General features: G+C 29.4%; 1 protein-coding gene across 1 annotated transcript in view; it reads left to right on the top strand.

The window, feature by feature from the left end:
* The window catches only part of EYS (eyes shut homolog), a 1,661,361-nt gene that overhangs the window by 126,310 nt on the left and 1,520,656 nt on the right, over nucleotides 1-14,395 (top strand). Inside the window, exon 6 of the mRNA XM_060283543.1 lies at nucleotides 9,937-10,102. Coding sequence (XP_060139526.1) covers nucleotides 9,937-10,102 — 166 coding nt within the window. The remainder of the gene's footprint in view (nucleotides 1-9,936; nucleotides 10,103-14,395) is intronic.

Genomic DNA, 14,395 nt, shown 5'->3' with positions numbered 1-14,395 from the left:
ATACTTATTTACACTATATTATATTTTAATATATTACATTATAAAATAATATATTATAACAATAAGTATCATGGCATATATGATAATATATATAATTATGTATAATTATATATAATTATTTACATATTATATATGATACATGATATATAATATATAATTATATGATACATGATATTTAATATGTAATTATATAATACATCATATATATTACATATATTGTATTGTTTATATAATATTGTATTATATCATTAATAATAATTTATATAATATTTATAATATTTATCATATAATATATTTTATATGATAATACAATAATATAACATAGTATGATAATATATATTATTAAATATATGTATATGTGTATAATAAATTAATATATTTTTATGTGTATAATATATTACACATTATATAATATATAGTATAATATAATATATATTATAATATTAATATAAAATGATGTGATATATAATAACATCTATGATATGTGTATGTGATGTATATGGTATATATGATATATGTTATAAATAATATAATATGATCTATATTAATATAATTATATTATGTATATAGTAATATATTATGTAGAATTTTATATTATTTATAATTACATTATATATATATTATATATTGATATATTATATTATATATTATACTATAATTATATATTATTATGCATTATAGTTGTATATTATAATATAAAATAATATCAGATATATAATTACATAAGATATGTATTATATCACATATAAAATATAATATCTTATATAAATAATAGTATTAATATGAATTATTAATTTTATATAATTGTTTATATATATCTTCTATTATATAATATATACTATATCAATGATATATATATCACTTATATAAGTATAATTATATATAGTATATATTATATATAGATTAATTATATAATAGTTATGTATAATTTTATATAGATAATTAAAAAATATATAATTATGTATAATAATTTCATAATTAAAGAAATTACATATAACATATACTATATTTTATTATATAATATATTATACACATAATAATTACATGTTTTTATCATATAATAAATGATATGCAATCATATTATACATATAATATTATGAGGTTATATATATTATAATATAGATATTAAATGATCATGTATAATGTTATATATGCTATATGATATTATATATAAAATCATATAATGTTCATTGTATATTATTTATTATTTATGTATAATATATACTATTTATATTATATATATTCTTTTTATGGTTGAATAATATATATGTGTATATATTAGTCCACATCATCTTTGTCCGTTCATCCATCAATGGACACTTCGGTTGCTTCCATGTTTCCACTGTTGTGAATAATGCTGCAATGGACATGGGTGTGTACATATCTCTTTGAGATAGTTATTTTGTTTCCTTTGTATATATACACAGAAATGAGTTGCATGATGGCATGGCAGTTCTATTTTAAATTTTTTTAGGAAATTTTATTTTGTTTTCCATAGTTGCTGTACAAATTTACATTCCCACCAACAGTGTACAAAGGCTCCCTTTTTTTCACATCCTCACAGATGTGTAATCCTATTGTGGATTTGCATTTTCCTGGTGATTAGTGATACTGAGGACATTTTCATGTACTTAATAGCTATTTGAATATCTTCTTTGTAAAAATGCCTATTCAGGTAACATTTCCTTTTTTTCCCCTTTTTTCCTGTCATATATAATAATAATATTATTATTATTTAACATCTTTATTGAAGTATAATTGCTTTACAATGGTGTGTTTGTTTCTGCCTTATAACAAAGTGAATCAGTTATACATATGTTCCCATATCTCTCCCCTCTTTAAGTAATATTTCTATTTTTAAAATTTGATTTGCTTTTTAGGTATTGTGTTGTGTGAGTTCTTTATATATTTTAGATATTAGCCTCTTATCAAATATGTGGTTTACAAACATTTTCTCCCATTCCAAAGGTTGTCTTTTCTTTTTGTTTAATGTTTCCTTTGCTGCGCAGAACCTTTTTCATTTGATGTAGTCTCACTTGTTTATTTTAGCTTTTTTTACTGTTCACTTGGGATCATATATATGAAATTGTTGCCAAGACCAATATCAAGCAGATTTTTACCTATATTTTCTTCTAGGAGTTTTTGTTTGTTTGTTTTAATCCATATTTAAATATTTAACTTATTTCAAGTGAAGTATTATGAATGGTAAATATTGGGATCCAATTTCATTATTTTGCTTATGAATATCCAGTTTTCCCAGCCTGATTTATTGAAGAGACTATTATTTCCCCCCTGAATATTCTTGGATCCTTTTTCAATTCTTAGTTGACCATATATGCATGGGTTTATTTCTGGGCTCTCAATTTTTTTCCATTGGTCTATCTGTTTGTTTTTATACCATTACCATACTGTTTTGAGTACTATACTTTGGTAGTATAGTTTGAAATTAGGAACTGTTATGCTTCCAGATTCATTCTTCTCTCTTAGGATTGTTTTGTCTGTTTGGGGTCTTTTGTTGTTCCACACAAATTTTAGGACTATTTTTCTATTTCTTGAAAAAAAAAAAAGAAAGAAAGAAAGAAAGCCCTTGAAATCTTCATAGAGATTGCATTGACTCCATAGATGGCTTTGGGTAGTACTGGCATTTTAATAATGTTAATTCTCCAAACCATGAACACAGAATATATTTCCACTTACTTGTGTCTTTTAAATTTCTCTCATCAATATCTCATAGTTTGCAGCATACAGGTATTGATCTCCTTGGTTAAAATTATTCCTAAGTATTTAATTACTTTTGATGCTATTGAAAATGGGATATTCTTTATTAGTTATGATAATTTATTGTTAGTGTATAGAAACACAACAGATTTTTGTATGTTGATTTTGTGTCCTGCAACTTTATTAAATTTGGTTATTATTTCTAATGGTATTTTGGTGGAGTCTTTAGGAGTTTCCTTATATAACATGTCATATGCAAACAGATACAGTTTTACTTCTTCCTTTCCAATTTGGATGAATCTAATTTCTTTTTCTTTTGTAATTGCTCTGGCTAGAACTTCCAGTAGTATGTTGAATAAGAGTATTGGAAGTGGGCACCCTTGTCTTCCTTCTGATCTTAGAGAAAATCTTTCAACTTTTCACCATTGTGTTTGATGTAAGCTGTGCACTCATCATATATGGCCTTTATTATGTTGAGGTACATTTCTTCTGTACACAATTTATTGGGAGTTTTTACCACAAATGAATGTTGAATTTTGACAAATTCATTTTTTATGTATCTATTGAGATGGTCATGTGATTTTTATTTCTCATTCTGCTAACGTGGTACATTACATTTATTGATTGGCATACATTAAACTATCCTTATATCCCAGGGATGAATCCCACTGCATCATGGTGTATGCTCTTCTAATGTGTTCTTGAATTTGGTTTGCTAATACTGTGTTGATAATTTTGGCATCTGTTTAGCATCCTTATTTGGTTTTGGTATCAGAGTAATGCTGGCCTCATAAAATGTTGTTGACAGTGTTCCCTTCTCTTCTATTTTTTGTGAGAGTTTGATAAGTATTGGTATTAGTTCTTCTTTTTGTTTGGCAGAATGTGAAACCATCTAGTTTGGGAAATTTCTTTTCTGGGAAGTTTTTGATTGCTAACTCAATCTCCTTACTCTTTATTTTTCTGTTCAGCTTTTCTACTTATTCATAATTAATTCTTGGTCAATTTTATATTTCTAGGAATTTATCCACTTCTTCTGGGCTCTTCAATTTGTTCAGTTATTAATGATCTCCTATGATCTTTTCAACTTGCATTCACTTTATTCGCAGTCTTAGTGCCACCTTTTTCATTCATAATTTAATTTATTTGAGTTCTCTTTTTTTTTATTGGTTGGTCTACCTAAAATTTGTGAATTTTGTTTATCTTTTCAAAGAATGAAATCTTAGTTTTGTTAGTCTTTTATATTGTTTCTTGATTCTCTATTTTATTTATATCTGCTGCAATCTTTATTATTTCTTTTCTTCTGTTACTTTTGTTCTTATTTCACTCTATATTTCCTTGAGGCATAAAGTTAGGCTGTTTATTTAAGATCTTTCTTTTTCTTGACTTGTGTGTTTATTCCTATACACTTCTCACTTAGACCTGCTTAGACCTGCTTTTGCTGCATCCCGTAAGTTTTGGTATCTTGTGTTTCTATTTTCATTTATTTCAGGAATTTAAAATTTTACCTTTTGATTTCTTCTTATGATCCATTGGCTGTTCATGAGTGTGTTGTTTAGCTTCCATATATTTGTGGAAAACAGCTTTTATCCTGTTATTGATTCTAGTTTCATACTTTGATGGTCAAAAGATACTTTATATAATTTCATTCTTTTTTAATTTGGTGAAATTTGTTTTGCAGCCTAACATATGATCTATCATAGAAAATGTTTCATGTGCACTTTGAAGAGTGTTCCTGTTATCGTATGGAATATTCTGTATATGTCTGGTGGATCCATTTGAAGTATAGTGTTTTTCAAATCTACAGCTTCCTTATTGATTTTTCTGTCTGGATCTATCCATTGTTGACAGTGGGGTGTTAAAATCTCCAAGCATTATTGTATTGCTATTTATTTCTCCTTTTAGTTCTTTTTATATTTGCTTTATATATTTACTCCAGTGTTGGGTGTATAAATATTTATGAATTGTATACCTTCTTGATGTATTGACTCAGTATTTTACAATAACTCTCTTTGTCTCTTTTGACCAATTTTTGCTTAAAGTCTATTTTGTTTGATATAAGTGTAGCTACCCCTGCTTTCTTTTGGTTACTGTTTGCTTGAAATATTTTTCCCCATCTCTTCACTCTCACTGTGTGTATGTCCTAAAAGCTAAATTGAGCCTTTTGTAGGCAGCATATCATTGGATGTTTTTGAACTTTTTTCTGTGTGAATTCATCATTGTTTTTTCAAAATCATTAAATTTCTTTAAACTAGGTACAATATGATATTTTACAAATAAATAAAATGTCAGTGATTTTTTAGTACTAATTCAAGAAGAATGAGTGAGAAAAAAATGGTACTGCAAGGAGAGGTTGTGACAAAAACAATAAAATTTCAGATTCATAACATTTTACACTTCAGATTTCTAGTGATTATATATCTTTAGTGTTAACTGATTAAGACTTGTACCAATAACATTTCTATTGGAGAATAAAGAGGAGACAAAAAATAAAGTAAAATGATTTTAAACCAAATATATATGTTTATATCCTGGCGTTGTGAGAACTGAAGTGTATGATCTTTTTAAAAATCTCATAATTGTTGTCTTTTTATCTGAAGTTTAGAACAAAATATAAAGGGCTTTTCTTTATCAAGGCTGTTGAAAATTCACATGAAATGAATTAGACAATGCTTTTGAACTCATTTGAACAATGGTAACATATATATGATAAAATGGTCTCTGTCTTTCTCTCTCACACACATGCACACAAACACAGAGAGAGAGAGAGAGAGTGACAGCACTGAGACAAAGGGAGAGAGATGTGGTATCCTTATTATTAGTATCTTCATTATGTAAAGAAAAAAAATTCTATATTTTTAACACAATTTCTAAACCCTGGCATAAATGCTTACATAGAACCATCAGGGAATACAGATGTAGTAAGATAGGTATGAGCCATGATTTGGGGATACAATTTCTTTGAAAGAGAGAAGTTTAAAATGCTTGTACAGCACAGGAAGCAGAATATCTAAAAGAAATCATTATCTTGCCTAAGAAATATAGCTGTTAAAATAACTCAACATCTAGAGCTTTTTTAAAATCCTCTTCATACTATCAATCAAAATTTTTTCCCTTTATAAAAAACAAAAGCCTTAAGAAAGCATCATCAAATGCTTTCAGCACATGATATGTTAAATCAGTTAGTTAGGGTTATAAAAGTACTATGAATATGTATTTTTTGTCAATCAAGTAAAAGTCACAAAACTTTGGTATTGCAAAATATGCTCTTACTTATGTAACATATACTGACACGTGATATAAGAAATAGATTGCTTTCCTTTTTATGGACAATTTTCTTGATTCTCTTGCTTCTTTTTACTGTCATTGCAAAACTTCTTCATCATTGTCTTAATTTCACTGCTTGCTTACCAAAATTATGCTTTTACAAGCTTATGAAAGTTCAAAGTTAATTCAAGTTTAGTTTTCTAATATGTGGTAGTTAATTAATTCACTGTCAACAATAAGATATGTGTTCACCTTTAAATGAATGTTTGTATATCCCCACCACTGACACCCCACTCAATTCCAAAAGAAATACTACAAATGCTGAATTGTTTGCTCTTTTTAAATTTTATATATAAACTGGGCAGTTACCTACAAGATAGACTAACACTGCTTTTCCATGTATATTTTATGAGTAATTTATAAACACCTATAGTTTACTGTAATAAATGTAATATTAATTTTCTTACAGATATGTGAGCTATATACTTTATAAGAATATCACCAACTTAATACAATTATAGATATTTCATATTTGAAACAAACCTCAGCAAATGAGTTTAGTCTCACCTCTAGATAGAGAAAACTTTTGATAAGTGTGTTAGATAGGTTATGCTGTGGTAATCCCCTACAAACATGCATATTCATACACACACACACACTTCAGAGGCTTAGAACAACAGAATACCATTTTTCTCTCTCTCATGACATGTCAGCTGCAGCTCTGTTCTTCATTTCAGGAATAATACTTTGAGTATATAATCAATTTAGGGCAGCCAGCCATCCCAGTTTGCCTAGGACTGACTGCCTTCACTGGACATAGGGATTTCAATGCTAAAAAAATTAAGTTCCAGACAAACAAGTGAATTGTTCACCTTAAATACACTCTGCCAATGCAAGTGAACCCCTTTTATTTCAGGGGGATTATATTTCTATTTCATGGATGAAGGTTGAAACTTATGCATGTTGAAGAAGTAGATCTGGAATGTCTGGAAATAGATCTTCTAGACAAGCACAGATTTTCTAACAAATATTTGTTACTTAATCCATGTATTGAATGGGAAATATATAATAGTATTAAAAATAAGGTAAAGTATTAATTCCAACTATTTGTATTAATTTTGTAAAGTATTAATTTGGGGAGGAATAAAACATCAAATAGCTAAATGATTATTTTCTTGTAAAACTTTGAATCCCCTTTGGTCCAAATAAAATTGATAGAGAAAAATTAGTATTACCATGGCATCTGGGGTCACTGTGGAACTTCAGGTAACTTAATGACAGAGAGGACTATTAATTCTATTGGAAATTAGTGTCAATGTTAAAAAGAGGTCACTTTAGAGTAACTGAATTCACAAAGATGCCGATCTTGTTATACAAATGATTCTGAATTGTTAAATTGTCTGTCTATTTAAGTTTATAAGAATTTATAAAATAGTGTTTTAATGGGCAATAGGTATTACGTGAGTCATCATGTCTATGTGAATTCAGAATAACTAATTTCCTCCATTAATGGCATTTTCAAAATTCATACTCAAAAAGAAAAGAATCAATTTATTGAAAACCATCTTACTTGTACAAAGTAGCACTATGCAGACAAATATTTATGAATTCATGGTCAAATTGTTAAATAATTTTCCACAAAAATATCATATTATTAAAGTGTTATCACTTGTTTAACATCCTCCTCCATATGACAACTATTCCTTAGGAGTGTCATCTGGAAATATGGTTTTTCCAATAAACTAAAATGAATCCACCAAAATGCAAATCCACCTCTTCTAATAAACAAGAAGACCTACACTATATTTTCCTGTTTTATATTTTTACTTGGCTGCTAGAACACTCAGAGCTATTCAGAGTTGAGGTTTTAGTTTACTTGCCTAAAAGCCTCCACTCTTCAATCTCACTATTTTACTTTATTTCTGTTCTGTTCACCTGTTTTCATTTATTTTCTTGTGTCGCTGTGGAGTGTGTGTGTTGGTATGAATTCTCACAGGAACACACAAGTCATTGACTGAGGTCACCTTTAGAATAGACCTATATCATGATACTTCCTAACCTTTACATATGGTCTAAGGAAATAAATTGCTAACACTCAGGTTGCTGCCAGACACAATTTTCTGTGTTGCAATAATCTATATATATAGTAATAAAGGCTCCAATTTCCCATCCCAAATAAGTTCTTGTAAACCCAAACTTTGTTTAGAGACAGGAAACCTTCACAGTGTCCTTGTTCAGGATAGAAGGGTCTAAAGATGGATAAATTGTTCTGACTTTCCTTGAAAACTATCATGGGGAGCTTTGGGTTTTTTATTCAGCTATATCCTGAGTTCAAGTAACATTCAAACTAGCAGGATGAGCACCATAACAGCACTGTGAGCAAGGATCCATGTTATTCCTATGATTTTGCCTGGCATCTGTCATCATTAGCTGTCCCCTATTTTTTACTTGTCCACCTCCCCTAGAGTTATTACAGAGGATGTAAAATCTTATTTCTAAATGGACCCATCATTCTTGACTTTTCCAGACAGAAATGAGGATTATACACATATATTTGGTGCAGCTGACTCTGATATTCTTAGTTTAAAACACGCACACACACATATACAAATAAAACAAAAAAATCTAAGAGACGGCTTTGTTTAAGCTGAGTTTTATGTTCTTTGTTTTGTTTTGTTTTAAGTAAAGAGATGACTCTACTGGTTCTTAATACAAACCATATACTACTATGCTGTTTATTTTGTACAGTCATGAATTCAAATTTATTAGGCCTTCATATTTCTTATCACAATGAAGATCACAAATCCACTGACAGTGAAGATTGGCTAATACCATTTGGAGAGTTTAAATTCTGTGTCTTAGTATAAAAATTATGGGTTAAAACTTTCAGTGATCTCAAGTCTTAGAAATTTATTACAAAATGGTGTTCTCTTGGTAGCCACTCAGTATAATGAAATGATAATTTTTTTCAGATTGTTTCTAGTATTTAGTGTTGATTTCAGTTAGATATATGGTCTTGTACTAATTTATATAAAAATTCATACTTTAAGATTCATACTTTGTGTAGCCATTAGGAATTCTATTGTGAATCCAGGTAGAAGACCATCATGACCTGAAACAATTAGAACAAAGCTTGCTTAGTACAGTAATTGCATTAAAGGAAATGTTAGATGCTAGTGAGTCCTTGTGCCTCATGACTCAGCTGTGCTTCCTTCTGCCAAATTCCGGGGGGATTTGCTCATTGGAAACTAGGAGAATTAGAAATGGCTTAAGATATGCCCTAAACAGAATATATGGCCCTTGTCTGTCTCCAGGGCTTAAATTTATCTTATTGACTTATGTCATCCTAAGACCTCAGTAAAGTAGCATGTATTAAAACTTAATGATAGCTTGAATGTGACTTAAAATTGTGTAAATTTAATTAATTTAATTGTGGGTATAACCAGATATGAATTCTGTCTTTGAAGATACTAGAGATTACTGCAGATAAATCATATTATTAGAAAATATGCCCTGATTATATTAAAATATTTTCAAATAATATACCTTTAAAAAACTGACAAACTTAAACAGTACCTTGGCATTTCATTGTGTTAATCCAAGTGATCCACTGATGTTTTAGATGATGCATCTCATAATTTGTACCATGATTATTTTTCATTTGTAAAAAAATTATAACCCAGCAGACGGAACATAAGGAAACATTGTAGGTTAAGGAGTGAGTCAAAGCCAAAAGAATATCACATAGGCAGTATGAACATGAACATGAGGCAAGATGCTACAGAAAGAGAAGAGAAAGGAATAGAAGGAATAAGAAGAGTGGTATATTATGTGTCTTCTATAGACTTTTTTTAAATTGGTGGTTTTAGAAATTAGCTGTGTGTTTGTATAAGCAAAAGTTTATATATCAAACATATTTCAGTTTTTAATCAATTTTATTATTTCCTTTTTTAGTATATATGCACTCCAGGGTGCACAAGAAATTCATGTCGATTTGTGAAGAATGTTTGCTTAATTCATCTGAATGCCTGCTACTGTGGAGCCATCAGCCATGGTATTTTTCAAGCTGAAGTTGCAAGCCCTCCTCAATTAAAATACGTGTGGCAATTGAAATTTACAGGTAATTCAATTAAAGTGTTTTTTTTTTTAATTTGCTTAAGTCAGTTCAAAATTTACTAGGTAAGTATTCATTTTCCAATCACACAAAATGCTTTATATCTCAAAACACAAAATAAAGTAAAAATGAATTTAATACTCTTATTCTCTGATGTGTTCCTTTAAAAGACATACATATGCTTATCATCTACTTCATCCCAGGAATTCTGCTTGGTGCAAGATATATAACTGAAAAAATCTAGAATTACCCTCTACTCTCACAGATCTAACTATTTTTTGGAGGGATTTATTGGGAAAATACTCACAATGATAAATATATAATTGTAAATTGAAGTAAAATGCTCCTACAGAAAGAAACATCTTCCTATGCAAACTTATAACCAAAGAACCTGTTTAAAAAAAAAAAAGAAAAGAAAAGAAAATATGGGCAATTGGGAGAGTAGGTTGGGAGGTCAGATAAAGTTTCTATGATAAAATGTAACAGAGATAGGGACTTCCCTGGTGGCACAGTGGTTAAGAATCTGCCTGCCAAGGCAGGGGACACGGGTTCAAGCCCTGGTCTGGGAAGATCCCACATACTGTGGAGCAACTAAGCCTGTGCGCCACAACAACTGAAGCCTGCATGCCCTAGAGCCTGTGCTCCACAACAAGAGAAGGCACCGCTACGAGAAACCCGCACACCGCAACAAAGAGTAGCCTCCGCTCGCCGCAACTAGTGAAAGCCCGCGCGCAACAATGAAGACCTGACGCAGACAAAAATAAATAAATAAATAATTAAAAAAAAAAAGTAACAGAGATAAATACAGCGAGGCCATGGTAGAGAAGTTGGAGAAGACAGCATTCTATATTGAGGGAATTTTATTTTATAAATAACAATGTTTCAAAATGTACAAATGTTCACAGTTATACAAGTTTTGGAAATATGTACAATACAGAGCCTATGATTAACAATAACACATTGTATATTTAAAATTGTTCTAAAAGGACAGATCTTATGTTGAATAGCCTCACAACAAAACGAAAAAAAAAGCCAAAAACAGAGCAGGTGGGAGGAAATTTTTGAAGGTGATGGATAAATTGACAACATTGATTGTGTTTATGGCTTCACGGGTGTATACTTTCTCTAAACACATCAGGTTGTACACATTAAATATCTCCAACTTTTTGTATGTCAATCAGACTCCAATAAAGCACATTAGGAAAAAAATAAAAGCAAAAACAAACGTTAAGAAGTGATGGTCCTTTGAAGTCCTGGCTGAAACTCTGAGAACAAGAGTAAAAATAAGATTTGGGAAAGAAAGTAATGTCCAAACTAAAATGTGGGATTAAAATCCTTGTAGCGTTTGACACATTAAAAAAAAATTGAAAAAAGATCAGGTGGAGAAATAGATTGGAGAGGGAAAAAATGGTAGAGTTAGTTGTAGTCATACTGTGAGGTGATGGAAAGTCCTTTTATGGATTGTATACAAAGAGCAAGTGATAGACATGTCAAGAGGAAGCCTAGTTTTCTGGCTTTGACTCTTGAAATAAAATAATTCCAATACATATTTAGTTAAATATATTACTAATTGTTTTATACAATGGCAGTTCCTATTCAAAATCTATTTTGATGAGCATAATTTTCTGTTTGATTAATCTTTTAATGCTATTTGACTTCACTCAAGCAAATTGATCCAAATTCTTGAAATTGAACAGTACTTCAATTAATTATTTTAAAGAAGATTTCCTCTGTCAATGATATTTTGACATTATAGTTTATCAACAATCAGCAAATTAGTAGGTTTGACATATCTGTTCTCAACCAATGACTAATTTTATTCAATTGACAACAGCTGCACTTATAAGAGTACTATTACATTAAAACAGTCTTGAAGTAAACTAACAAATTAGCCTTTTAAACAGAAGACATGGTAATTTATTTCAACATGATCATAAGATGGTGTGCTGGAGAGTTAACAACCCCTAATGACAGAAATAGTGATTCATTAAGCAAATCACACTCAAGACCAGAAGTGAAAGAAGAGAGCAATAACTTGTTGATTATGTCATGTTAGTGCAGAAAGGAACTTCAGAGGCTCTGGTATGAATACCTACTATTTCACAAATTACACAATCAAACCAAACAAACAAGAACAACAACTGAGACTAGAGAAGTTACATGGAATATCTGGTCTCAGGATAATTTAGGGATTGTGTTAGCTCAGTCCTTTTTAAACCTTGGCCACATAGTATAAGCACCCAAGACACTTTTAAAACATACTACTGCTAGACTTCCACTACAAAACAACCAAACTGGAATTTTGTAGTGAGGTGGACACAGATCTTTAAGGTTCCATTAAAATACGTTTAATGTGCAGAGTGAGAAACATAGTCTTCTATTACCAGCCAAATCAGTTCATGGACTCCAGTGCCTGCATCATTTTTATATTTTCATTTCCCTTTGTCTCAAAGTAGGAATAATGGAATATATACATTCACTTAATTTTAAACATTAAACTTATTTGAAAACTAAAAATTGGTAAAGGGAACGTATTCACAACAATAAAGTACCAAATAGTGTTTTTAGGAAAAATAAGGGGAGTAATAGGAAATCAAATTGCTAGTGGATAAATCATCTCTGAGCAAATGTACTTATTTTATGAATGACAGTGGTATAACATATATTTTCTAGGACATAAGGGGTAATATGAAGTCAAAATTGCTCATGGATAAATCAGCCCTGAGCAATTATCATCAAAGTAACGAAAGCGTACTTAGTCATTATCCCTTAATGAATCTAGGTTCAGAAATTAATGAATATATCTAATTATCACAAAAATAAGAATTATGTGACCTCCACATGTGAGAATTTAAGTGACCTGGACTGTCCCAAGTGAAAGAAGCCAGTACAATAAAGCTCAATAGTCAAAAAAATATTTAAACAGAGCCACCTAAATTCTTTTTAATGTCAGTACAGGATTCAGCAGTACAACTTTTCTCAGTAAAGTTTTTTTAAAAAAAGAATATAGGATAGATTTAAGTATGTAAATAGAATTACATATATTATGTAATTCCTATTTTTTCTTGTTGCTGTTAAGATCTTTCTTTTTCTCTCATAAAATATAATTGAAGAAGAACATTACAATCAAGCTGGTAAATTTTCATGGGGTGCATTAATTTTACCAGCAGTAAAATTATTTTAATTAAGAGATTTTTCTACCAACTAAATGAAGTGTCTTACACGCCCAATCAATTCTTGCCAATATGATTGCTCTACAAAGAAGGGAAGGTAATTAATTAGAGGAAGCCCCTTCAAGGACAATTGGTCTATGGTGCACAACTTGAGAAAGAGCTGACATGCACTGTTTCTTTTCAATGTCATCATCTATGTTCATTATATGTATTATTAGGTTTGAGAAAAGGACATACTGACAGAGTGGATAATGAGTTGTGAAATGAAATAAGATAATATGAATCATGGTTAAGAAAAGATGAAATCACAGCAAAAAAGGAGATGTTTGCTTTGAATGTCTTTATTTTTTTTAAAGCTTATGATCATTTCTGTTTAGTTAACTACATTAAACATATACATTTAAAACATTTAATATGTACCAGTGAACTTTTTTGTAAATGAATAGTGATTTATGTATTTGTGAACTGTTATTGCAAACCAATATTTACTTTAAATTCTTTTTTTTTCCTTCAAGAAGTAGTGGATTATATTTTTGACAGAAGATGTTTCAATATATTAATTACAATCAATTCATTATTAGTTATTGTTGTAATTTTACAATGATTAATGTGAGAATAGAAAATCCTGTATCTCTAAGGAAATCTTTATCAAAAGTATTTTTCTTACCATACTGCTCCACTTTCAAGTCTGCTTTTGTTAAATACCTACAATTTTTCTATATCCATTGAGGATGTTAGGACCTTATTTCAAGATTTAAATAACAAATCTGAGTTTTAAAAACCAAATGTGGTTTAATGATTTTTACTTATATTACATATAATAATGTTTTCAAAACAGTTTTCAGTAACAGAATTGTGTTAATTGATTAATATGCTAAAAAGAAATAAATGACTTTCAAATACAGATAAGAGCTAACTAAATGATACAATGAAAAAAAAAGATGTTATGTAAACAGAAGTTAAAATTCCTAGGACTAAAATTAGCAAAAGCATTAAAGTTCTAAGTTGAGAAAACTTTAAGTATTGCCACAGTATATTTACAAACACAATATCTGGAAAGAAATTTCTAAAAATATACCATGTTGATGGAGAGGACACCTAACATATTAAAGATTTCAAATCACCA

The sequence above is a fragment of the Globicephala melas genome, chromosome 14, assembly GCF_963455315.2.
Source record: "Globicephala melas chromosome 14, mGloMel1.2, whole genome shotgun sequence".
Classification (NCBI taxonomy): Eukaryota; Metazoa; Chordata; class Mammalia; order Artiodactyla; family Delphinidae; genus Globicephala; species Globicephala melas.
This window is presented reverse-complemented; position numbering and strand designations above follow the sequence as displayed.